This window comes from Strix uralensis, chromosome 6, assembly GCF_047716275.1.
Source record: "Strix uralensis isolate ZFMK-TIS-50842 chromosome 6, bStrUra1, whole genome shotgun sequence".
NCBI classification, from domain to species: Eukaryota; Metazoa; Chordata; class Aves; order Strigiformes; family Strigidae; genus Strix; species Strix uralensis.
The window spans coordinates 13,218,378-13,242,655 of NC_133977.1; the positions used below are offsets into that span (position 1 = coordinate 13,218,378).

At 37.4% G+C, this 24,278-nt stretch overlaps 1 protein-coding gene across 3 annotated transcripts in view; it reads right to left on the minus strand.

Annotated features, from left to right (window-relative positions):
• HECW2 (HECT, C2 and WW domain containing E3 ubiquitin protein ligase 2) overlaps nucleotides 1-24,278 on the minus strand; it is a 173,458-nt gene that overhangs the window by 11,912 nt on the left and 137,268 nt on the right. For all 3 annotated transcript variants that reach the window (XM_074872747.1, XM_074872748.1, XM_074872749.1), the window contains 11 exons: nucleotides 23,839-23,922; nucleotides 20,636-20,745; nucleotides 16,532-16,652; nucleotides 14,320-14,433; nucleotides 10,526-10,678; nucleotides 8,333-8,431; nucleotides 6,415-6,544; nucleotides 5,679-5,825; nucleotides 4,907-5,021; nucleotides 4,053-4,138; nucleotides 2,687-2,799 (listed from right to left, as the gene is read on the minus strand). In XM_074872747.1, coding sequence (XP_074728848.1) covers nucleotides 2,687-2,799; nucleotides 4,053-4,138; nucleotides 4,907-5,021; nucleotides 5,679-5,825; nucleotides 6,415-6,544; nucleotides 8,333-8,431; nucleotides 10,526-10,678; nucleotides 14,320-14,433; nucleotides 16,532-16,652; nucleotides 20,636-20,745; nucleotides 23,839-23,922 — 1,272 coding nt within the window. The remainder of the gene's footprint in view (nucleotides 1-2,686; nucleotides 2,800-4,052; nucleotides 4,139-4,906; nucleotides 5,022-5,678; nucleotides 5,826-6,414; nucleotides 6,545-8,332; nucleotides 8,432-10,525; nucleotides 10,679-14,319; nucleotides 14,434-16,531; nucleotides 16,653-20,635; nucleotides 20,746-23,838; nucleotides 23,923-24,278) is intronic.

Genomic DNA, 24,278 nt, shown 5'->3' on the forward strand with positions numbered 1-24,278 from the left:
GCACTCACATACCTAACTAAATTAGTTGCCTTATGTGTCTCAAAATCAGGAAGAAGAGATAGGGATGGGTATTCTTATATTTTCAACAGTGCAATAGTTTTTTTAGAAACAGGAAGAAACATAAAGTCCACTGACAAGTTGAGTCCTAGCTTTTGCCACCCTCACACTAAGTATTATTGAACTTCACAAGCGCTCTCACTGGAATCAAAAGGGATGGTGCCTTAACACAAATGCTTTAGTTATCTGAAAATCAGTAAGAGTCACAGAGTCCTAGGGCAGCATACTCAGCAGATCCAGCAATGTGTTTACACATGCAGGGCTTGTTTGGAAACCTTTTGAAAGTTTGCTACTCGGGGTCGTTGTTAACGATGCCTTACCTCCAAGCCAGTACTACCTGGCGTTTGCACAGTAAGCCTTTGAAGCTGCTGAGACGCAGGCTGAAGCTACACCGCATGCAGGAACTAGATATATAAAAATGCAAATACTGCTTTCTGCTCAGGGCTTATCCCATTTAAGCACAAACACAGAAGATCATTTATTTTTTACAAGATCAAGGTTTCCCATGTATGAATGCCAGGAATTGCCAGCTCATGACAACTGTAGTTGTCATAGTTGTCAGTTGCTTTGATTTTAACAAAACAAGTGTGTTATCGGTTTATGTTAATTCTCACACTTGTATGTTAAAAACTATCCACAGAGAGAAAAGTCAAATGTTTCCTAACCAAGGGAATCATAAATGAAATTTCAAGGGCATGATACATTCTCCTAAACGTGAAGAGTTGGCATTTCCTCTCCACTTGCTGAACACCCTACGGTAGCAAAGATTCTCAACACATTTCTCCATGTTGCACTACAGGAAGCAGTTTTACTCTGCAGTTTATTACAACCAGGGCTCTGCGTAACCTTTTCAGAGGAAATTGTGAGCATCCTGTTCTGGCATGTCCTGATCTTTTCCATGCTGCAAGCTGTGCTTGTTAGCACCAGGAATTCCAGTATTAGGGAATATATGGAAAAACTCTCACAATCTCTTTTCTTACTTAAGCTCACAATAAAATCTTGTATTTTGAGGTCAGAAATTAATTTAAAAAAAATCAAAGCTTCTTCTCTTTAAACAGAATGAAAGCTAGTCCATACATCAACCATAATATAAAGTAGACTTACCAGGCTAGAAGGTATTACTAGGCCCCCAAAAGACATTAGAGTATTTGATTTGAAATAGCAATTTCCAGGACTTGCTTATCTTTATTTAATCCTCAGTTGCCTGGCTCTCATTTGTACTGTAAACTGGAAAGATGGCTTTGTTTAAAGGCCACCTGCTGTACCTGCGGATTTCACAGTGCCACTTCTTAGTCTTTGACTTTCTCAGTGCAGTTCAAACGGCAGCCTGCAGGCAGGTGCCAACCCAAGAGACGTCTCTGCCTCTGACTTTACACTGGAGGAAAAAGCTAAGGGGTTTTGGTCAGAGAAACTCTCTGTGTGTCTGACAGCCACCTTGGGTCTAAAAAGAGACTCTGAATGCAAGTTATTCCTGAGGAATCTTGTTTATGAGGAATGGGCTAGGATTAGGGTTGAATTTCCTCCATGTATCAGCCCAGCCCAAAGCTACCACCACAGGCTATAAGCAGCATATTAAAGCTGAGATATGATTAGAGTTAGTTCACCCACACTCTGCACACTAATCTGTGTCTAACCACTGTTAACCCATTCTAGAGGCTACAGAATTATAGAACTGGATGAAAGGAAATCAGCCTGATCACAATATAGAACCAAAACCTGTCATTTTTTGTCAATGAAGTGTCCATGCTAGAAGATGTTTCTTGCATTACTCCTATGTTACTAATCCAGCCCTGGTATTGTTACCATGGACCTTTGAAAACAACTCTTTTCCCTGTCTTTACAAAATGGAAAATTTACAAAAGCAACTTTGGGGTTTTTTTAAACCTTCTCATCTTACTCCTCCAAACCTGCCATCACCCTATTTAAATGCTGCCTCTTGTCTGCAAGGGCTTGTACAACTCAACTCCTTGTTTCATGTCTTGGACTCTCATACTGTTTTTTTACTATCTTCACATATTTCAATTGACCCTACTTGTTCTCTTGGAAGTCTCCACCTTCTCTTGTCCCTGTGCTGCCTCTTAAGTCAAATGACCCCCTCCTCAAAATACACCCCTTCTTCAGTTCATAACTTGCCTCTTCCATATTTGTTAACACTCTTGACATCAGAGCATAAAAATTACACCACTAAACTGTGTGTTTCTAATGCAAAAAGTCTGATACTAGCTTCAGATGCAGTCACAAGTGCTATTTAATTTTAATTCATATTAGTTTTTGCACCTAAGTGATGAACTGCATGTTCAGTAAGTAAATACTTGTACATTTAATCAAATATAACAAAATCAAATTCAGAAGTAGTTATCATTCTAATATAATTTTCCATAAAAAAAGCATTACAATTTGGATGTCAGCCACAGTTACACTGCCTTGACCATCTTATGAGAACAAAATTGAGTTCAAAGAAAAACGGATGCATTAGACACTGGAACAACGGGGAAGGAAATTTTCATGTAAGGTACAATATATTTGCATATTCAGTTAAAATTTGTTTATGTTTCTCAAACAGCTTATCTGTTATCCCGATAACTGATATTCAAAAGTATCTGTAGCATTAATACACACACACTTGTACCTTGGAAGAGCAGTGATCTTCCCCCACTTCTCTACGCAGAACCTTCTTGGACCATTGCTCCCCCGCAGAGAGGCAAATCCTTCATAAGGTATGCTGGACGTGCCTGTAACAAACTGCCAGTGCAAACAAAACATCACGGATACTGGATACACAGATGGTGCAGGTTAGAAATTTATTTATATCAGCATACCCCCTGAAGTCCAAAAATAAGGAGATTTGTGAGGCACGAGTGGTAAATGCTACTTTAAATGGAGGATAAGGGAAACCAGACCGTTTCCTGATAGGGCTCTAGAACGGACAATTTATCAGATTAATTTCCTTCAAAGGTTTCTCTTTGAAAGCATAATTATGCTACATAAATAAAGCACTATTAATATCAAGTTACTTAAACTTAGGCCTAAGTGGGTTTTTCCCTAATGTCTTTATTCTGCATTAAGAGGAACTAATAAAAAAGTAATAATGTATGATAAAGGCTTCATGTTATGCCTTTTTGGCTATGTGGATTTCAGTATCTTTATAATCCATTATTAAATACTATAAGAAAAGGACTAAATTCTGAAGGTTAGGTAGAATGTCCACTGACATTTGCTGAAATGACATCCTGCTGAGCAGATTTAGTTATAACCTGTCATGAACAGATCAAACATGGTTTTTGACAGATCAGAGGATACTTAATTTTTAATGATGGGGATATGATAAAAACTTTTGACTAACAGATGTGATAGCAACATATAAGCAGACATCTCTGGCTCTCCATCAAATGAGATGTCCCACACTGCTTTGTACTTAAACAGATAAAGAAAGAAAATCCTTCATCATACTCGTATAGGTAATGCAATGATCAGATGCAAATTCTGAATTGTTAAAAACAGTGATTTCATAATAGCTCAAGAACGAGGTATGGTTTGGGGTGGGGGGTTTGTCTGTTTCTTTACAGATATGATAGATGTAACCTGAATTTAAAAAATTTAACTCAGTAGTAAACCCACATGTATTCCTCTGTTGAGAGGTTTTTGTCCTTCATCAGCAGGACAACTGAATTCTGCAGGCTGACTTAGTGAAAATGGAATTGCACTGATTTTCAGGTTTTCCTATCTTTCCTAGTCTTAATACTCTTTTAATCAATCAATAGTAAAGGATTATTGACATCAGATACTTTATCTTAAATGTATTTTTTAACCTAGAAATCTATAAAAATAGCTGTGAGCTTCAGTCACTTAGAATTATTACAGTTAGTCTCTGAGGATTGTCAGGTTATTCCCACTAGCCACCATCATTTTTGGATGTCATAAACCTGGATGGGACTAGTTTAGCATCTAATTTTAATGATGCACACTATTTCTACACAGATCAGGTGTTGCCTTACCTGTAAAAGTCTTAGTCGTTGTTCATTGTTGAACCTTTCCACAGCAGCCCAGAACCACCGAATTACAATGTGATTGTCATGATAACCTGTTAAAACAAGAAGAGCCTTTATACCTTTAGGTGCTACAAAAGTGGTTGTGAGAATAGTTAATAAGTTTTTTCTAGTTCGGCCCTAAGTCACAATAATGCCATATTTCTTATCCAATTGCAGCAGAAGACAGGAGGTGAGAGAATACTCCTAAAATCCTTGCAAATCTTAAAGGCAGAGAATTAATCTACTACAACAAAAAGGAGTGAAATCTCTTTTGCAAGCATTTCTTCCATTAATCAATCAATCATTAACAGGAATGCCAGTTCTTGAAATATTCCAATGCTGTGCTTTTTATATCTCTAAAGCTACAAATGATGCTGCAACCACCTCTCTCAAAGTAGTTCCCAAATCTTCCGTTGTTCTCAGATTATCTCAGCTGCCAGCCTGCAGTCACTGGGATTACTTCTAACTTCTTGTCTTCTTTGAGAGTGGAAAAGAGGTAGATCGTACTAAGAATGATTACCATTTCCATTTGTCTCCCATGTCTGGGTGGTACTCTACTAGTGCGCAGATGAGCATAGTCCTTTCTGAGGAGAAGACTGCTCTGTTACGCTGTCCAGACAAGAACAGCAAGGGAAGAGCTGCATGGGGAAGCAATGAAGCAAACTAAACCGGACAAATTACCTTCTCCTAACGCAAACTTAACCACAGAAGTTCAGAAGATACTAAAGATGTCTCTCATGGGATGGTTCTTTAGTGTCTTCGAAACTGGATAATACCAGGCCCCCCAACACTGTCAGTGAACAATTCAAAATTAATGTTACCTCCTCTATACTCTGTATTATTTCTCCAGTCACTCAAGTCAATTTCTGCTGTTCCAGCTATAACCAGTTCCAATTCTCTGGCATCAAATACAGACACAAGCCTCGCATCAACCACCTGTGAAAGGAAATGAAATGCAGAGCAACATTTCTTCATTTATTGATTTTTGCCTCCTCATAAAAGGCTTGTCTGCTACTAAGACATTTATCAGGTAACATTTCTCTCATGAATGGAAAGAATGAAGGTTTTTTTCTTTTTAAAGGCAAATAAATGGACTTCTTACACTGCAGTTCCATTCAGTTTCATTAGAGGATCACAGTGACTGGGAGAGAATTTTATTGGCAAATAATATTGAATTATTTCAGGACAAATTAAGTTCAATACATTCAATTTAATTGTCCATGTTAAAACAGGTAAGAGAGAAATACCTTGAAATATACTCAATCTACCATGTTACACTGAGGACAGCATGCCCACAAAAAGCCTCAATGGCCCAATGAAGAAACAGATGGGTCACTTCAGCAAGCATTCACTGCTAATTATACAAATAGTGATCAACAGTATTTTCCAGTTTAAAGAAGATACATAACCATAGTGTTTAACTCAATGACTAATAACATTTTTTTTAATCCCGGCTCCCAGGTACCTGGAAGGGCACTTCCAATTACATATGTATCTGCTTCTGGGACTCCGTATGTGGGAAATGTGTATGAGGAGCAAAATATTTGGGGAGGATAAAGGAAGAAAGAAAATTTCATTTTGGAGTTTTTTTACCTCATAGAAACCACGAACTAGACTTTCTGTTTGTTGTACAACTCCTCTCTCAATTCTCCATTTCACCATTCTTTCTATGTATTCTTTCTTGTTCTTTTCAGTAACTGGGATGTTGGCACCTCCTGGCTTTAGTTCCCGTTCTGTGATCTTAGGATAAAAATGTCCAAGTGACAACACAGTATTATAAAGACAAAAGAAAGAACTGTAATAATTTAACATTGTAAGCTGAAGTAATTCCTCAAACGGACAAGCCAAGACTAACCTTAGCAAACTGGAAATAAGAGAACATACAACAAATCTTTTTTTGGATGAAATCATATTTAAAATCCCATTTAGTCTGAAGAATCTTCATGTTTAGTATGAAGAATAAGCTGAGAAGAAGAAACAATCTTTACAGCAACTAAAGCAGTGAAGTCTTCTAAATAATATCATAACAAAGGTATTGTAATACCTTTGAATGCTAACTCTGCTGTGATTAAATTCAAACTACCTCCAGCAGAGTAATCCAAAATTCTGGTATTTCAGATAGTGACCAGAAAATCTCCTTAACCAGAAAGACGTGTTGGAAGAGTTACAAATAATAATTCCTCCTTAGATTTCAACATTGTTTTCATCAACCAGAATTTTATAAAAACAACTTCGAATCAGCATGGACTGACAATCATTCTTCTGTCCAAATACATGTTTATCTAGCAGTAGAATACACAAAGGAAATTATATTAAGAATCTTGCACACCTGCCCAAAAACTTCTTCATTTACAGTAAATGTGAGATCTAGGATATCATGTATATCATTGTCTTTCATCCACTGCAAACTCTGGTGAAACTCCTCATCAAGATATTCCAGGTCACTCAGGTCACAGAGTCTAACATAAACAAGAAGAAACACACAAATACAGATGACGGCAGTAGCATGTGCTCAGTAACTAAAGTCAGATAGGACAGTCCTGAAAAATAGACTCAGAATGAAAGCCAAGAGAAAAATCAGTAGAATAAAGAAGACATTACTTCAAATCTCTGTTTATTTGCCTAGTAATAGCAGTTACTGTACAATACGAAATAATTTTGTTAATATACAAAACTCCAGAATTTATTAATTTGAAGACACATTGCTTTTTAAGCTTATGGTGAGTCTGTCCCATGCTTCCTGTGAAGAATATTTTGGAATTATGAAAATACACAGACTGAAGAGACAAAAAATTCAAATCATAAAAGAAATGGTAAGTTTTTACAACAAACAACTACTATCCTTTTTGCTTACGTGACCACCTCTCTCTCATCTCTTTGTTGTGCAAATAAGTCTGTTCAGATACCCCACTTACCACAGAAATATCTTTTTACCTTTTGCCATATTTCCCTTACCTAGTCCTTCTTTTACATATCCAACCTGTAAGCCAACTGGCCCTTGCTGTCCTTAACAGTTACTACTCCAAGCTTTGAACATGCCATCTGTTAATAATATTTAACACTGTGGTGGCAATTTCTGTCATTCTTAATTCCTTAAATCCTGTTCTGTGAAATAGGACACTGGGGCTATTCACTAAGTAAGATGCTTTTCAGCTGCAGGGTTCCCTGCCCGCTTCTATTCTTGGGTCCGTATAAAGTCAGAAGTCCTGTACTTTTAGTTGGATGCTCAAGGGTAGTTTAAGTGACATCCTGCAGTAACAGCCCCTACATCAAAATTGATGGATTAGGCACAATGTCCCATCTGCAGAGGTTGTCTGGATGGCTCATCAGTTCTGAGGAAAGCGAAGGTGCAGGGCTTAGATGAGGAAGTTGCATGAATTAGGCTGTGTACAAAGGTGGCTGACCCTCATTTTTAATTTTACTGTTTATAGATCCACCAGGTTAAACAATTAATTTAATGTGGCAGTCACACAGTATTAATATTAAAGCACATCTGGGGTAGGTCCTCATTCTTACTAAAATGATGCTGTTAGCATTTAGGTACTTTTAAAATATACGTGCAATAGAACGGATGACACTACTACATCTACCACACTATGAGAACGTATGATGTTTTATACAAAAACTACCCTTCCAGACTTCTCAAAACCAGTTTTCAAATGGAGGATGAAAAGTGAAGCAGCTTAAATTCATTAGGTCTTAAATTCCAGACATGCTGAGCAAGTGCAGCTCTCATTGTTTTAGCCACAACAGTAGTAGTTCTGAAAACAAAGTCTAAAGTATATCAAAGTTCCGTTCCTCAAAATGGAGACTGCCAACAACCAGTCTACCTCTGAGAATGGGTCTTGCAGTCTAAGTTACAAAGTGATTCATACCCTATCCTGTGAGACATTACAAGACAAATGAGTAAGAACTCTATTAATATCTGGAAGAAAAACCACAGCATCTCACTGTACAACTTCAAATGTAAGATTTTGTAGAAGAAAGCTGATAACATGGCTAAAACAAAACATAAAGTTTTAATACTGATCAGAAACAACATTCTCACTTATTAGGTAACTGGCTAATAACCATAAGCAGAAACGAGTAAACTTTTTTTAAAAGTCATGGATTGAAATGAAATTATTAAATTATAAATAATAGCCTGTCTTCTTTGATGATAAAACAATCTTAATTTATCCATACGCAAGATGGCATTGTCCATGGGGAAGGAACCAAACAAAAAAGGAGGCAACAATTCTACTCACATTCGGAGGAGGGCTTTATAAAAGGGTCGTGTAAAAAAGGCATCTAGCAAATACTGATGTATCAGAGCAAGACCAAGAATTCGACCGCTAAACCTGAACCTGGAAGAGAAAGAGTTACAATTTTTATACTGAAACTTTGTGGTTTGTACACTGCTCTGTCATCAAAACTTACATATATTTCCAAACAGCATTTTAGAATCAGATAGCTATGTCTAAATTGTGGTATTTTTGTTTTTTTTCTTGTGTTTCTTCTACATTCTCAGTAAAGCACAGAAAAAATGCAAGTCTGTGGGGTGTGGAAAATCCCTCAGATACCTAAGTTGCAACTTCTCAAAAATGTCAAATCCATATTAACCCAATCAACCCCTGCCAGAGTAGCCTCTTTATAAAAGCTTATCTTCCAAAATGATAGCCACTGTCTATTTTCTTTACACACTCCATATAGGATTAACTTGTTTTCATGTTACTGGGAGGCCAAAGGTTTTTCTACCCTTTCCCAGCCTGACAGTTCTTGATGTCTGTCTTTACTGCTTACAGTGGCTCCTTGCTCCCTCTTCTGACTGGTGATTATGGAGCTCGCTCTATATATTTTCACGAACAGTGGCTGGAAGCTTTTTTATGTATTGCAGTGCTCGCCAGCACTATGTCAGTGGGATCTAAATGGTCTCCTTCTCTCCCCTCTCTCTTTCTTTCCTTATCACCTTCATTTTGTCGGGCGGGTAAAGAGGGTTGAGGGGGAGGGAGTGGGTTTGACAGATTTGAGATTGGATGGCAGCAACTTCGAAATAGTAAGGTCTTTGCAAATACTCCCATGAGAATAAAGATCCATTGTGAAAAATCCTCCACATCTCTAGAACTAGATTTAAGTCTAGTGTTCTTTTTCAAAGAAAATGATGCTTTCTAAACCTTCTGTTTATGCATCCTCAGCAACATTTTTCTTGGAAATATTAGGGCTTTATTATACCTGCCTGTACACAGGGTTTGCAAGATGGGTATGTGACATGCAGATCCTTCTCCTTCCATGCGTAACTGCTTGTCACAGCTGCATCTTCTGAATTCCCTCTGAGGCTGTATGCAACCAGTGCTGCCACTGGCACCAGCACTCCCAGAAGGACAGGCGGTTATGCCTCCCTCACCCCCAGAGTCTCGGGTCCGGCACTGCAGAACCCAGGGATGAATACAAAATGTTGGCAGAAGCTGCATAGTATGTAAGGTTTTTTATCCCCTTTCTGCCAGACTGTTCTGCTTTTCCAGTACAGCATATGCCATTTATTGTTGCAGTATTGGAGTTCAACAGGTAGATTGCTTCAACGAACTGAACTACATGTAGCCAACCATTTAATTTTTAATTACTAGCAATTTAAAAATTAATTATTAATTTTTAAAACTAGCAATGAGATTCCTTTCTGATATTCATTCTTCATAACTGGCTTCCAATAAATAAGAACTCTGTATATATCTGTCCTACACAGATAAGCAGTTGTCATTCCATTATTACTGTCATCTAACTACCTACACAACAGAATTCTCTGTTAATATTCACAGCACAGCTTTAGAGACTTCCGGCGATATTATGGCTTAAATCAACTGAGGGTGATTTAAACTGGCTAATAATTCTGAAAATGGGATTATGTAAAAATCCTTGATAACTATTTCAGAGGTATGTGTGTATGTACAGACTTTGCTTAAGAGCTTTGTAATCAGTGGTCTCCCCCCACTCCCAATTAAGATACTTCCATAGATTTCCTTCCTTTTTTTTTTTTCTTTTTCCACTGAGAAGACCTCTGTACTCTTCAGGAAGACTCAAACAAATTACATACAGTAACACCTGTCTGAAATCTCCCTTCATCTCCTTAGTTGACAAAAAGCCAGTGTTTCATTCTTTTTACTTTAATGCACAAGAGGCTAATATTGCTTTCATGAAATGACTGCTAATGTACAAGAAACGCAGAGTTGTGTTGTGAGACAATCCCATGGTACATGTTCCAAATCATAGTTTTGCTGACCTTGTGAGAAATAAGATCATTTAAAACCACAAGAGAAAACAAAATCAGGGAAGTCTAAAGAAATGCAATTACTTTGCTGCTGGTTAACAAGATCAGATTCTGTGTTTTATGTCTGAGCAGATTATGAGAAACTGCCTACAAGTGGAAACAACAGAAAACATATCTGCAAAAGAAAAATAATTCTTACCACTCATGGTGATTGTCTACAAAAGCAGACATGGGACTGATTTGTACTGTATAGGTATCATTGGCTGAATATTCAAACAAGCCATAATATGGATTGAAGAGCTCTCTCGACACCAGGAAAAAAAACTCTCTTGAAGGTCCACTGTAGTCCAACCTTTAAAGAGAAATTTGACACTACTATGAAGTGTTCATCGTGTACAAAGAAACGCTTTTTTGAATCTACATTCCTTATGCTATATTTTAATTAAAATTTTGTAAGATTTTAACCAGAACCCTTATCCTGCAGATTGCTCAATGCCAAGGTATGTGAAGTCCTCGTGGGGCTATTCTGAAATGGAATGGCTTGGAGGACTGGAACGAAGTGCTCTGTGCGGGCTGCTCTCATAAAAAATTTTGGCTCCAGCTGTAATGGCCTCTTTGCCACAGGAATATAACCAAATAATTGGGGGCAGGGGGGAGGAGGAAACATGAAAAGAGACAATGTTAGACCTGTCTGCATCTGACAAATCAAGAGTGAAAGCGAACAATGGTCATATATTGTTTTTGCAGACTTGCAACAATAGGACAAATTGAAGGATAATATTTCTGTTTTCTCTAGCAATATAATGTGAGATAACTTCAGTGATTTATCTTTCTTGGTCTAAATTTTCTTGTCTGTCTTCCAAACTTGAGTGCATTTAAATGTCTTTTGGAAAGTGCATTTCCTTTGGTTTTTTTTTTTTGCTATTTCAAGATTCCAGGACTAATGAACAAGGAATCTAAATAACCCCTTCTCCCTGAATCATAAACAAACTCATTGCTGACAAAGCACTGAGACTGAATTTTGACATTATGCTGCAGGTCACCAGTGAAATGAGTTAAGTATGAAGTTAATGTTCTGGTAGAGTTGGAGAACAGAAAACTAGGGATTTTCCTGTGGGGAACAGAGATTATTATAATCCTAACAAATAAAGGTATATCTTCTACAGATTGAAGATTTCATACTTGACTTTTAAGAAGGTCTTGCTTTAGTACTGAGACAGTGCACAAACAGAAGTTTCACAGAGATGATCAGCTTTCACATAGGACTGCTGCTTTAGTAGCAGTTTTGGCTCATAAACTTTTACAGAAGACATAGATGAGAGTTGTCTTTTGAGGATGAAGTTGTCAGGAAAGTAAAGGCTAGGTACCATTATCAAGCTGAAGACAAAGACTCTTTCCTCTGTTGAATGAAAAACATTTTCCCTTCAGTCATTTGGAAGCACTTTGCTTCTGTTAAGCTTCAGAAGTGAAGTACTGAAACAGATCCTTACCCTGGCAAGAAGGGCAGATTCCATCCTCAAATTGCAGAAAAAAACCAACATGGTTTGGTATCATGGACAACTGTTGGATCTTAATCTTGGAACAAATACCAGGATCAAGTAAAGGGTCATCTGGAATACTCTTGCAAACTTCTGGGATAATCAACACACTATGAAATCTTAAGATAGAACAGAAACTGTGCCTGACTACCAGCCATTTCATACAGCTCCTTTTGTATGCAGAGTTACTGTGAGTCATGTTAAATAAATCAATCATGAGAGTCTTGCACTGCCAGTCAGATTTATCCCACAATTAAAGGTTTGGCACAAGGGTGAGAAAACTTCATACAAGAGGTATGCAACCACACAACAGCTGCAACTGTGGGGCATTTGGGTATTCAGGAGTAGAGTAGTATGTTGTTGGCAACATGACTCATGTCTCCTAGGAAGCATCATTAATACTTCAGATTTACACTCTTTAATGCAAAGCAGCTTCTGCTAATAGTTAATAGAATTTAGGGAAAATAACTTTAAGGAACCATATTCTTTAGATCAAAATTTTCTTCGTTTATCACCACACAAAGTATGAATGTAAAAACATCAAACTAGCATCACAATTGCATGACTGTAGAAATTGAAGGTTCAAGGAAGATACCAAACATTATGAGACTTATAATAAAAATCATATGAACAGCAGTAACTATGTCTGAGTTGCCCCGTTTACTAATTTATACACTAATAAATCGTTACTAAAATGTTTTAATTTTGTGAGGATTTCATTACCCGTGACTTTAAGACTTACACCTCTCTACCAAGAGGAAAAGAAATGCAAGAGCAAACTCCCACTTAAAAACTTAAAAAAGGGAAAGAAGCAGCAAATAGGAAACTATTAACTTTCAGTATTCCTCCTGTCCTCCACCCTGACCTGTCTTTCTACACCTAGCCAAATGAATAGTTTGATGTGATACATATCCTTGCACCATCTCTGATGAAACAATACTGTTTGCACACATCCTTTCTTCATTCAAAACACAGATTTGTAAATAGAGAATTGACGTCATTTTAATTTGACTTTGCTCTTAATTAACTCATTCTTTTCCATTAAGAAGAGAGTCTTGTGTAAAGCTGAACATAATGGGAACAGGATGTGTCATCCCCATTTCCAGGTCACTCTTTATCTTGCTGTACTGAGTGATGAAATGCAAAAGCCTGATGTCTGATGGAAGGAGACGGTCTATCTGGATCAATCTCTATCTCAAGTGTGATTTTAAAATTTTTCCTTTCATTTTTAAATCTGAGTCAAGGTTGTAGCTGTGAAAGTAAAGGCTGGTGGGGCTGTGTAAGACAGACCTCGTTCCTGCATCCCCACCCTGCTCTGTCAATATAGTGTAATCTCATCCTGCACCAGCCTTGTCATTCCAGTTCTGAGTTTTTCCTCAGACAGCATGGTGATATTATTTATATGAACAAGTCCACACTTGGCTCTCAGCTGTCAACATTTTTATTTTAAGACTTCAGCAAGTCCTTATTAACACTAAGCACTTCAGGGTGAACTTTAAACAAACAACAGGATTTAGGGGTTTTCAAAGACAGATTAATTTTATCTAATCTTGTATGAGATGTTTCTATTACAATTTAGCTATTTTAAAGACTCAACACAATGCATGGCAATAGTGCACACTACAGAATTCCAAGAGCTGTGCGCTGCAGTTTCCTAAATATCAAGGAATCAAATTTTGAATGTATTTACAAATACATTCATGAAATATATGCCTAAGGCAGTAGGCTTTTAGATCTGACAAAGGGGGCACAAATCAAGAGATGAAAGAGACAAATAGTACCAGTTTCACTTGCAAAGAAAATCTAACCACATCTTGCTTTGCAATGCACATCTCGCAACGGGTAACACCTTAGACTTGTGTTAGACACAGACTGAGAATTCTTTGAAATGACTTTGAAATGTCAGGAATATTTGTGTTTATTTGACAACTAGCAACAGCCTAGTTGCTTTTCTTTGTGACACAGGCCCTGCCCTGGAGAGGCAGTGAGCACCTCCTGTAGCACTGAGGGCTTTCAGCTCCCATTTTCTCAGACAGGAGTTGAATTAAGGATTGAGCCTCTAGTCTACTCTTGAAGCACCCTCCCTCCAACAAATGGCAGCTGTCATTTAACAAGCACCAGAGATATAATGTCAGCACTGACAGAAAAGAAATATGAATAACATGAGAAAGTTGTTTGTTTTTTCTTTGCTTTCCCAGCAACATTCTGAAACACGCACCAACTACTGTGAAAACTCACATAAACACATGCAAAGGCAAACTTCTGCAAAGGCACGATACATTTCACAATGCCTAAGAAGTCATCTTGAACAGCTGTATGTTCTAGGCTTATGTACATGGCATTTCCTGACTGTAATCCTTCCTCTTTTCGCTCTAGACCACAAGAAATTTGGTGAAACAGCAGCTGTGAGACACACAGAGTTCTGAGATCACATTTACTTCCCTGTTCTACTCACCCTTCTTCCCCAACAAACGTGACATAGAGTTTATTTCTCTGCAGGTCTTTTCTTGAGTAGCCCATGATCTGGTTAAAGGCATCTTCTAGCAAGTGATCTCTCCTGATGATTAATCTGAAGAGCAGAATAATTTTGAAACAGCAATTCATGAACATGAACCACAGCTGGAAACATCTACTTACACTGCAAGGTAATAGGGTGCCTTCATAGAGATTTGTGTTTCTGCGGGATAATTTGATCTAGATCAGACTAACAGACAGAAGCTGGCTATCTCCCTCAAGAATCTACTTTAGATTTCAATAAAATGTCTCTCAAAGAAGTGTATTTTTATTTTTTCTACCACAGTTCTTCTTTAAATTCAAGGCTTCAATGGAAAAGGTCCTGAAGTGGGCATTTTCATTAAGTTTAAAATCCTTTTATAAGGCTGGGCCTCCATAGCAGTCTTACTGTAATCAAGAATCTAACCTTTTACATAAAAATTAATCTCTTAACAAGGAAAAAGATAAAACCACGGGAAAGTCACTGAATGGAACTCCAGAATCACACACCCCTACATTATCCCCAGTGTAAGTGTGATGGGACAAAAAGTCTAGAAGGAATGGCCAATGTTTGTCCAAAACCAGACTGAAGAATCACATGTGAAAACATAGTGTACCTTCTAAAATAAAAATTGTGAAAGTGAGGAAGTGTCATAAAGATCTAAAATAAGAGGTGAAAGAATCCTCCTTACTTAAACATTTTATCTTCTGCCAAAAAAACTGTGTTTAATTAGTTTCCTGAAACTTAACTTGCTTTATATTCAAATACTGCCTTATGTCTGCATTTGATCAGTCAGTCAGACAGAAGCTGGGAGCTGCTGCTGCCTGCAGAGAGGAAGCTTATGCTACCACAGAACCTCTTGAAAAGCCCTTGCTAGCCTTACTACTTGTGCAGACATCAGTCAGTGATTGCACTGTGCTATCCTGCAGAGGACACACAAGTGGAGAGGCCAGGAACTCGCAAAATACCTGGGCAACAAAAGGACCCAGGCAGTGTGTAAGTTATGCTGGGGTCCTGGTTTGAAAAAAAGGAGCAGGTCAGTGTACACCTGGGACAGGAACCCAGAGAAAACTTCTGTTCGAAAATCGAGCTGTTGCTCTGCTTAAAAATCCATAGGGGATGGCAAATAGGTCAGGAAAAAAAGGTGCAAGAAATGTAATTGATCTTAGAGGTAGCAAATGCCATTCTTTTCTACTACCTATTTGCCCAAGCATTCATGGCAAAACTTTCATAGATTAAGCTTTAAGTGTTTATGATTTCATTACATTATAGGCAGACAATGTCCAACTCTTGCCTCTTAGGACTGTCTAAACAATACAATTTTAATCCCATCTCAGTTGCGGAAAACTTCTAACAAGCTCACATAAACGAAGTCTGAGCTCTGCAGAAATTCCTGCAAAATGTGAGAAGTGACTGGCTGGGGGAAAAAAGCCCAAGCAAACAAACAACCTACCCCCCTATTCTAATAGAATAAATGGTTAAAAACATTAGTGCCTCATGGCTACTATGCGAGTATCAAACTATGAGAGTTTAGTAGCTGGCACAAGACTTGGTAATTTACAAAATTATGAAAGTATCTTATGATGATGATCCTTAACATAACAGTATGTAATCACACGATTACTAAATAAATGAAGACCACCTCACTCCAAGCACTCTAACATTCAGAGTGCTGAAGTAAAAATGTTAGCAGTTTTTTAAGGTGATCCTTAGAGTTTAATAATATTTAATTATATGAGTCCTCTTTACTGAAAAGGACTGTAATATCAATACAGGCAATGATATAGAAAAGATAAGCCTATCTAGTTTTTTCAATGGAAAAAAGACATGAGAGAATGTAACTGTTCATATCATAGCAACTGCTATAATGGAAGAATTTAGATGCCTCCTGTTCTGCATGCCTCTTCCCAAAGTGCCTTTTGGCACTGTATTGGTAATATTGTATGAAAATACAGTTGGAGGAAACAGAAAAGAAGCGCTCAGAACCTTCTGTATCCTCTGCTATGAATCCCATGCTGGCACTAAGTCTTTTATGACAGGCTTTTATATTTCCAGAAGTGCAAGGGTAACCATAACATCTGCATTCCTTCTAATGGGAAGAAGCTTGTAGATGTGCAAGGCAAGGCAAGCTGCCTGAGAAACAAATCCAGTTTCATGAGATTCTGCAACATACTTCAATTTCCCTGGGCCTTGTCCATATCCTTTAGTCTCCAACTTCCTGTAAAAGTTCCTCAGCTTGGCTTCAAAGTCTCTTTTGTAAGGAGCTGGAGCTCGGGCATTGGCACGCTGAGTACCTGCAGGAAGCAATAAGCAAACAATGAGCTGTGGTGGCATGAACTGATTAATGTCCTATCCTCTACTGAAAAGGCTCCTTAATAGCAAAAGGCATGGTATATGTTTGGTTTAGTCACCTTTATAAAGAGTAAAAGATGCATATCTTCAAATCTGCTCTGCATCCAAGACTTTTTGGTTGCTCATTTCCAATAGTATCATCTTTCTAAAGTAAATCTTAAAAGAGCAAATCCAGGTCAATGCAAAAGATGGAATTAAAAGCCAGCACAATCAACTGGAAAAACTTAACTTTTGTTTGTCAAGTACACTTTACATCTAACCTTTAAAATAGCTCATGCAATAAATGTTCTGGTCTGTTCTGGTTTTAATATTATCACGAAAAACAAGAACTCAGAAATTAAGCATGAACAGACTATATTCTGCTGTGCCTCTGTTGAATACATCAAGCTGAAGAAAGAAGACTTTTGGAAATTCCCTAGTAGAAGTTTTCCCCAGGGGAAGTACAAGGAAGAAAAATATTGGAAGAATGGAAAGACTACCAAATTTAAGTTTGTGGAACTTTTCACATGTGACTGCAGGAACCCACACAATGGTCATCTAAGTGAATTTATTTTTGAAAAACTGTTTTTGAGGGTCCATTACTTAAAAAAGCAGGAAGAGATGAGAACTGAATGCTAAAAAAATGGCATACCCCCACATCTGCATGTACAAGTCTAGTACATACAAATTAGATGTTTAGTCTGATCTATTCTGAATATTAAAAGCATTAGAACTTCCACTGCCTCCCTGGATAAATTACTTCAAATGATTTGATTGCAAGACAGTGTGCCAAAGAAGCAGTTAATCCTAGACTGTTTATGTTCATCTTTTCACCCCTGGCTTTTGTAACATTAAATTCCTGCCCTGTATGGTTATGTAGACATCCCCCACAAAAAACTCAAGAGTACATTTAAAATTTCTCATGCCCTACAGTATACATAGGTTGCCAACTACTTGTCTGCAACTGGTGGTCATATAACAGGCCCACAATGCACTGGAAATACAAATGAACAGTTTAGAAGCACGTATATGTAGCCTTCGGTCTTCTAAGTGACGATCAGTTTCTTATCTCAGTTTTGTTATGGCCCCCTGTACGAAACTAAGCCAATATAGAAACATTTACTGCTACTATGGGTGAAGACATGAGAATGTAACATCTCACGGTATGAGAGAACATGTATCTGTTCAGCCTGTGGGCAGAGACCAGGGAAAAAGAGAGCAGCTTGCTTAGCCACAAAGCATATGGGTCTGACGGGCAAGGTGACGAGCACATCCTGCGGAAGTGGCTGCTGGAGGAAGCTGCAGTCTCGATCTCTCTGCAGAGATCAGAGAGAGAACAAGAGAGATCAGTATTAACACTGAGTGACATTTACAGGTCTTTAAAAGACCTGTCTGACCAGAAAGATGCTTGCCACTTGTTCTAGGCTTAGTGTGATGTGTGGGAGGAATAGAAAGTGTCAGGGTATTCTTAGAGCTCCAGTGGGAACACACAGGGCCCCTCTGGAAAAACAAATCATGGTCATTGATTAATTATACTAGTTATCCTCTTTTACTGAGTGCACCAAGGGCTTCTAATGGTACACTCAGCTGAATTCTCTAGAAAACTTACAGAAACTTGAAACTGTAAACAGTCTTTTAATTATTGGCCTTTTACCCCTACTTTGTTTATTTTCACTGTGGGTCAAAGTAGGTACAAAAATGCAGTCACCAAAAAAATACAACAAAAGCATACTTTAATCTTAACCCCTGAAGGAAGTTTTTGCTGAGAGATACCGCAGAACATAAATCTCGTAACACATTACTTCATGGTTCAGAAATCAGCAGTATATTATTCTGTCAGCACATGACAAATCCTCATTGCAAATCAGATGCATATGCCAAGAAATTCCTGGGCAATTATAGTGATTATTTCCACCTTGGGAACAAAGGATGTTAATGGAAGAGCTAAAAAACACCAGTGATGTGATAATCATATTTGATTTTCAAAGAAGTTATATTCTAAAGTAGATATAAAGAGTAGCTTCATGACTATTTATCCTTCCCAAAAGAGAAAGTACAACCGATTATGACTGATCTGAACAATGGATCCATAACACACAACCTCGTGCAGTGCAGCACAGCCAGTTTAGCTGACAAAAAAAACCACAGAGCCTCCACAGAAATGAGGGGCTATTTACAATTTCTCATCAAAATAGTCATTTGTACACAAACATGCATACTTGCAGACTGACAGGGAGAGTCAATGGTCTGTCTATACTTTGCTATGAAATAGAATAGAGATTACAGTTTTAAGTAGAATGGGACTAAAACCATCACTGTTCATCCTTTACTGATGTGCTACTTCCTTGCGGATTAGATGAGAATATCTCCTGTTAAAGACTGAATGCATTTTGAAATATTTTGTTGGAGTGAAGCCCTGCCTAGCATGCTTTGGTGTATGTACTAGTAATGAAGAAATTATAATTTTGAAAACCAAAACTGTTTTTACTCATAAAAGACTGCCAGGTTTGCAGTTGGAAATAAAATGCATACATGCAGATTTCATTCTTCATTTCTTTTCAACAAAAGTTATATCTAAACTATATATTTATCAAAAATATCAATACATGTGAATATTATATTTTGCTGCTTTGCAGAGTGCTGTAAGATCATTAAGGTCTTCGAATAGTTTCTTTGAGTAGGTCCTACAGAGGTCCTATGTCCAGCAGCAGGAAAAGCTACCACTCAGGACATGTTTATGAATGGTTTTAATCTGGTTTCTTGAAAAGGAAAAGCTTTTTATGATTGTGGACAGGGAAATGCCCATAAAAATCACAGTACTTATTTCTGATAGAATTTTCTTATTGTCTGGAACTACCTAGAGTTGCTTACATCCCAAATGTTCTCCATTTATCTATACTTTTGTTCTCAAATCTGTAGAAATCCTCTTAAACCACTTCCAATTTACTGTAGTGATTTTATTTTACTTATCTATTATCTTCTTGAGAAAACTAATAGCGACATCTATGAACTTCAAATTGCTGTACTTAGCTTTCAGAGGTCAAATGGAACTAGTCATATTTGAAATAATTTAGATCTAACACGCAACTTGGTTACTATGTAAAATGTTAATGTAATTCCATTCTGACGTGTATTTCCAGACAGCTGCAATACACTATCTTTTGAACTCATGTGAAGCGACAACAATCTGGCTTTACATAAAATTGTTACTCATTGCCCCACAGCCCCATTAACACTGGCATTTTAATGTACAGTTATTAGATCTCATATTTTTAATTCTCTAGCCATCAGGATCCTGGCATAAGCAGTCACTTAGTTGTTTCAGATCAGTGAAAAACAAGTTTGCATGTTTTACAAGTCAGAACAAAATCACAACCTCTGAAGTTGTAATACACCAATCTTTTCTATCAGCAAAAGATCTTGTGAGCCCAAAGCAAACGTTCAAGTCTGACAAATGCAATCACACTTGTTGACTTTGCTCAAAAATAGGACTAAATCTTTGTCATTGCTGGAGCAACAGAACTTGTATCTTCAGAAAGGTGGAAAGTCATTACATGCAGCATAATGTAAACTAAATTACGGGACTAACTCTACTGCAGTATCTTACAGATACCATCATAACGAAAGTACTGCAGTGACAAGCTCATGGACCACTCAGAATTCAGCTTCAACTCATGTAACTTTACCCATCTAAAAGCTGAAAACCGCAAAGGGGAATAGGTTATAGTTTCCAAACAGTAGGTTCTTGGCTTTAGGATGCCATGAATTTCAATTTGGAAAGCAAACAAAAAATTATAGTCATCAATTTTTCAATTGTTCCTGTTCTCTGACTTCTGGGAAGGCAGCAGGAGTGTGCTGCTGACTTCACTGATCTGGAACTGGTCCTTACCAAGTATGAGAAATGGTTTTGTCCAGCCCCTGCAGAAGCTGTGCCTGAGCAACTTACCTGGAGAGTTCTGAGGTGAAGACACCGGCGAGCCTCTTGGGGACTGGCAATAACTAGGATGAAGTAAGGCATGTGGCGGCACATATGACATTATCTCCTCCTCAAACAAGCTGGTAAAAAGGAGCAAATAAGGAATAACGTGTATTTGAATGAATGGCATCTTTCACTTTCTAGGAATAAATCTCTAGTTACTAACCTGCTTTCTGTGGTAGTCACTTGCCTATTTCCACTATGCATACTTAGAGTGCTACAAAATATTTCATTGCCATTCCCTCAATCAGATCTTGAAAGTACTAGAAAGCAGTAATCACTACTTTTATGGGACATTGCTACACATAATGTGGTATTTCTTTTCAAGTTAAAATACAGTTAACTGGCCTCTAAAATCCGCCAATCTGCCTTTTTTTAAAAAAAAAACAAAACAAAACACGAACTTGTGTTCTCATGACAAAGGGGTCAATAACCTTAGCCACACCTTCCTGGAAAAAGATCTGCAATATTGCATAAAGACCAGGAACAGAGACAAACACTGTAAGCATCCAGGATTAAGAATCACATCTGAACTTGTTGAGTGTATTGAATAGTAAGCTTGGTGGCATAAATTATTTCTTTATTTTATCTTTAATGCTAACACTGTTGCTGAAACAGGTTATCACATCTAACTTGTTCAGGCTGAGTTATTTCATGCCTCATCTATTATTGCTACACAACTTTTAAGAGAAAAACAATAAACATTTTGCAGTCTAATCACTGCATCTGTATACACAGAGTCTGTATATATATAAAAATTTCAGCCTTTTTCCAAAATTCACACAAGCAAATCCAAAAAGAGACAGAATATCTAATATCAGAATGGATCTGATATCAAAGTCTATGTTGGATGTTAAAGACAACACAGATAAGAATAAACTGTTGAGATAATATGTAAAAGATATTTTTTAAAATTGAGCTACAGGAAGAATCACAAGCCAATCTTTTACTATAGAGCTTAATGAAAATGAAAGCAACATTCAAATAAAAGATGTTTCTTACTAAGTTTGTTCACCTAACAAATACCTAGAAAAAGTTTTTGCATGAGATTTTTTGGAATGGGTATTTTCTGGCAGTTCTTTTTACATTCATGACCATGCATTGTTTTCCTCCAAGTTACATTTTGATGCTGAAAATGTGATAAAATATAAATCACTATTTCAATCTTGGATTACATTAAAGACTTAAAATGATGATTTGTGTTCTATACCAAACAACACGTTTAGAAGAAGAAACTGAAAAATATTTTCTTCTTAACATCTGAAGCATAATACAATGCTGTTCTTAAAGTACTTTTAAAAATGTGATGCATTGTACCTCCAGTCCCTGAACACATAGGGGTTGGTTTATTTTAGTTAGTGGCAACTTAATATTTACTGAAGCATGTGAAAAAAGGTACAGAGTTCCCAAGCAGTAAAAGTATCAGAAACAGTGATTCCACCCAGCTATTTACTATATCTCAGAGTGCTTTACAGGACAATTATATCATTCCCTGCAACAAAAGAAACAGAGGCATGTAAATGGATACAGTCTTCCCCAAGGTCATCCAACCAGCCAAGCCAGATACAGAACCCAGGTGTCCTGAGCCCCAGGAATATTGAGTCATTGTGATCAGAGTGCAGTTTTTTCAGGTTTTCGTAGAGAAGGGTTATGATGACACCCTGCTAGAGGATTCTATTAAATGTGAAAATTCCACTGAGACTAAATAATGGTAAGAAAAGAAATTTCATCACCTCAGTACACCACTATTTTAGCTTAGCCCACTTCTGATTTTATACCACTATTTACTCACAGTAAGTTCACAATAACTCCGTCCAGGTCTTGAGGTTTAACATCCAACATTTTAAGAAACTAATGGATGCACAGATAATAGTTTATCAATAATATGTCCTCGGGGCAATGGTATTATTAGATTATTAATAAAATGGGAAGAAAATCCTCAAGCAATGCTTTTCAGTTAGATTTTTTGGGGGGTAAAAAGTAAATTAAGAGAAGTAAAATCTGGAAATATGATAAAATTATTCTAGGGAGGCACTGGCTACTACTTTTCTCTTAAAAATCAATTATACTGATTATTGCTTTTCTATAAAAGAAAGATTGCAGTAAAAATTTTGAATTTTCTTTATTTCCACTATAAAAATTATTTGCAGTCTTTGCTGTTTAACAGGACACTAGAAGGAACAAAATCCAGTCAAAGAGCAACGATAAAATCATTCATGCAGTCTTTATTTAAAAACAGATAGCTGAAGCCAGATTTTTCTGTATAAAACCTGTGTCATCTCCATGCTTTATGTATCAAAACAAAAATCTTAAAAGGTTTTTTTAAGAAACAATATTTGCATTTTAAAAAAGCTTCAGCATGGCTTTAAAATGAGATTTTTTTATAGCTGTAATTAATTCAGAGATTTAGGGATGAGAAGGGATTATTGTTATGCAACCTGACCTCAAAATACTATTAATGCCAATCCTATTTCACTAGGTTCAATTTTAAATGTGCTCGTGAATTTCTTGATGCATTTTTACAATGGATGAGAATACAACATCAAGATACAAGGGTTTAATTCTAGCAAAGCATCTGCCTGATTTTTTGAGTTAATTGCTTAAACGAAAAATATTAAAGAAGCAGCTTCCCATTTCTTGAACTCTGTAGCTGTATTTCCTTTATTAAACGGGACAATGCTTGACAGCATAGTGAAGAGGCAGCAAGACATTAAGTAATAAAGACACTTCTCAAGTATGAATGTTCACAAATACAGACTTCCCAAACCACAGAACTAGAGATGCATTCTTAAAGCAGTAGAAGGCACATTCTTGCAAAGAGGTCTAACCTGAACCACCTATCTAAACACCAGAGCTGGATGCAACAGGACAATAAAAGGTGGTCTGGGCAAACCCATGTAAGTGATAAGCACAGCACTTCCGCACTCGCCTTTCCTCAGACAGAATATCACATTCCATCACTCCTATGAAAAAATGTGACCTCCAACTACCATCTAGAAACTAAACATGATGAAAATAAAAAAAAGTCTGACCCTTGAGTTGTAGCTCTCCCAGCTGCAAGTCCAAGTACTGAAGGGATCAGGCCCCTGAGTCAGCACACACTGCTCACTGAAAGGCTCCTCAGCAGCTGCCACAGCATATTCCATACATGCACTGAAAGCAGCAGTGCCTACCTGAGTAACATGACAAGGTCTGCATCACTGGATAAACGCACCAACCCAGGTGTTCCTTCTGTCCGGATGAACTGGATCTTCTCCCTGTGTAAGCAAAAAAGAATTCCAAAATATCTTTTGCAAATAAGGCACCAAAGTACACCACAGCAACAAGTACAGGGTATATCATAAAAACCTCTGGGTTATGCTTCTGTATTTCAGAAATCATTTTTTTTCCCTGCCACACTATATCCATATGAGCAACAAAATATTACATCCAAAAAGATAATTTGTTCTGAGGAATGATTCTCCTGTTGCCCTCATCTCTTCAATGCTCAGGCTGCTTCAGGTAGTACAGCCATCCAAGCAGCAAAAAACAATTAAAAAAAAATCTATCCTTCAAGTTCACACTAGCTGTGTCCCCAGATTCAAAGCAGGAGGCTGAGCCCTGTGGGAAGACC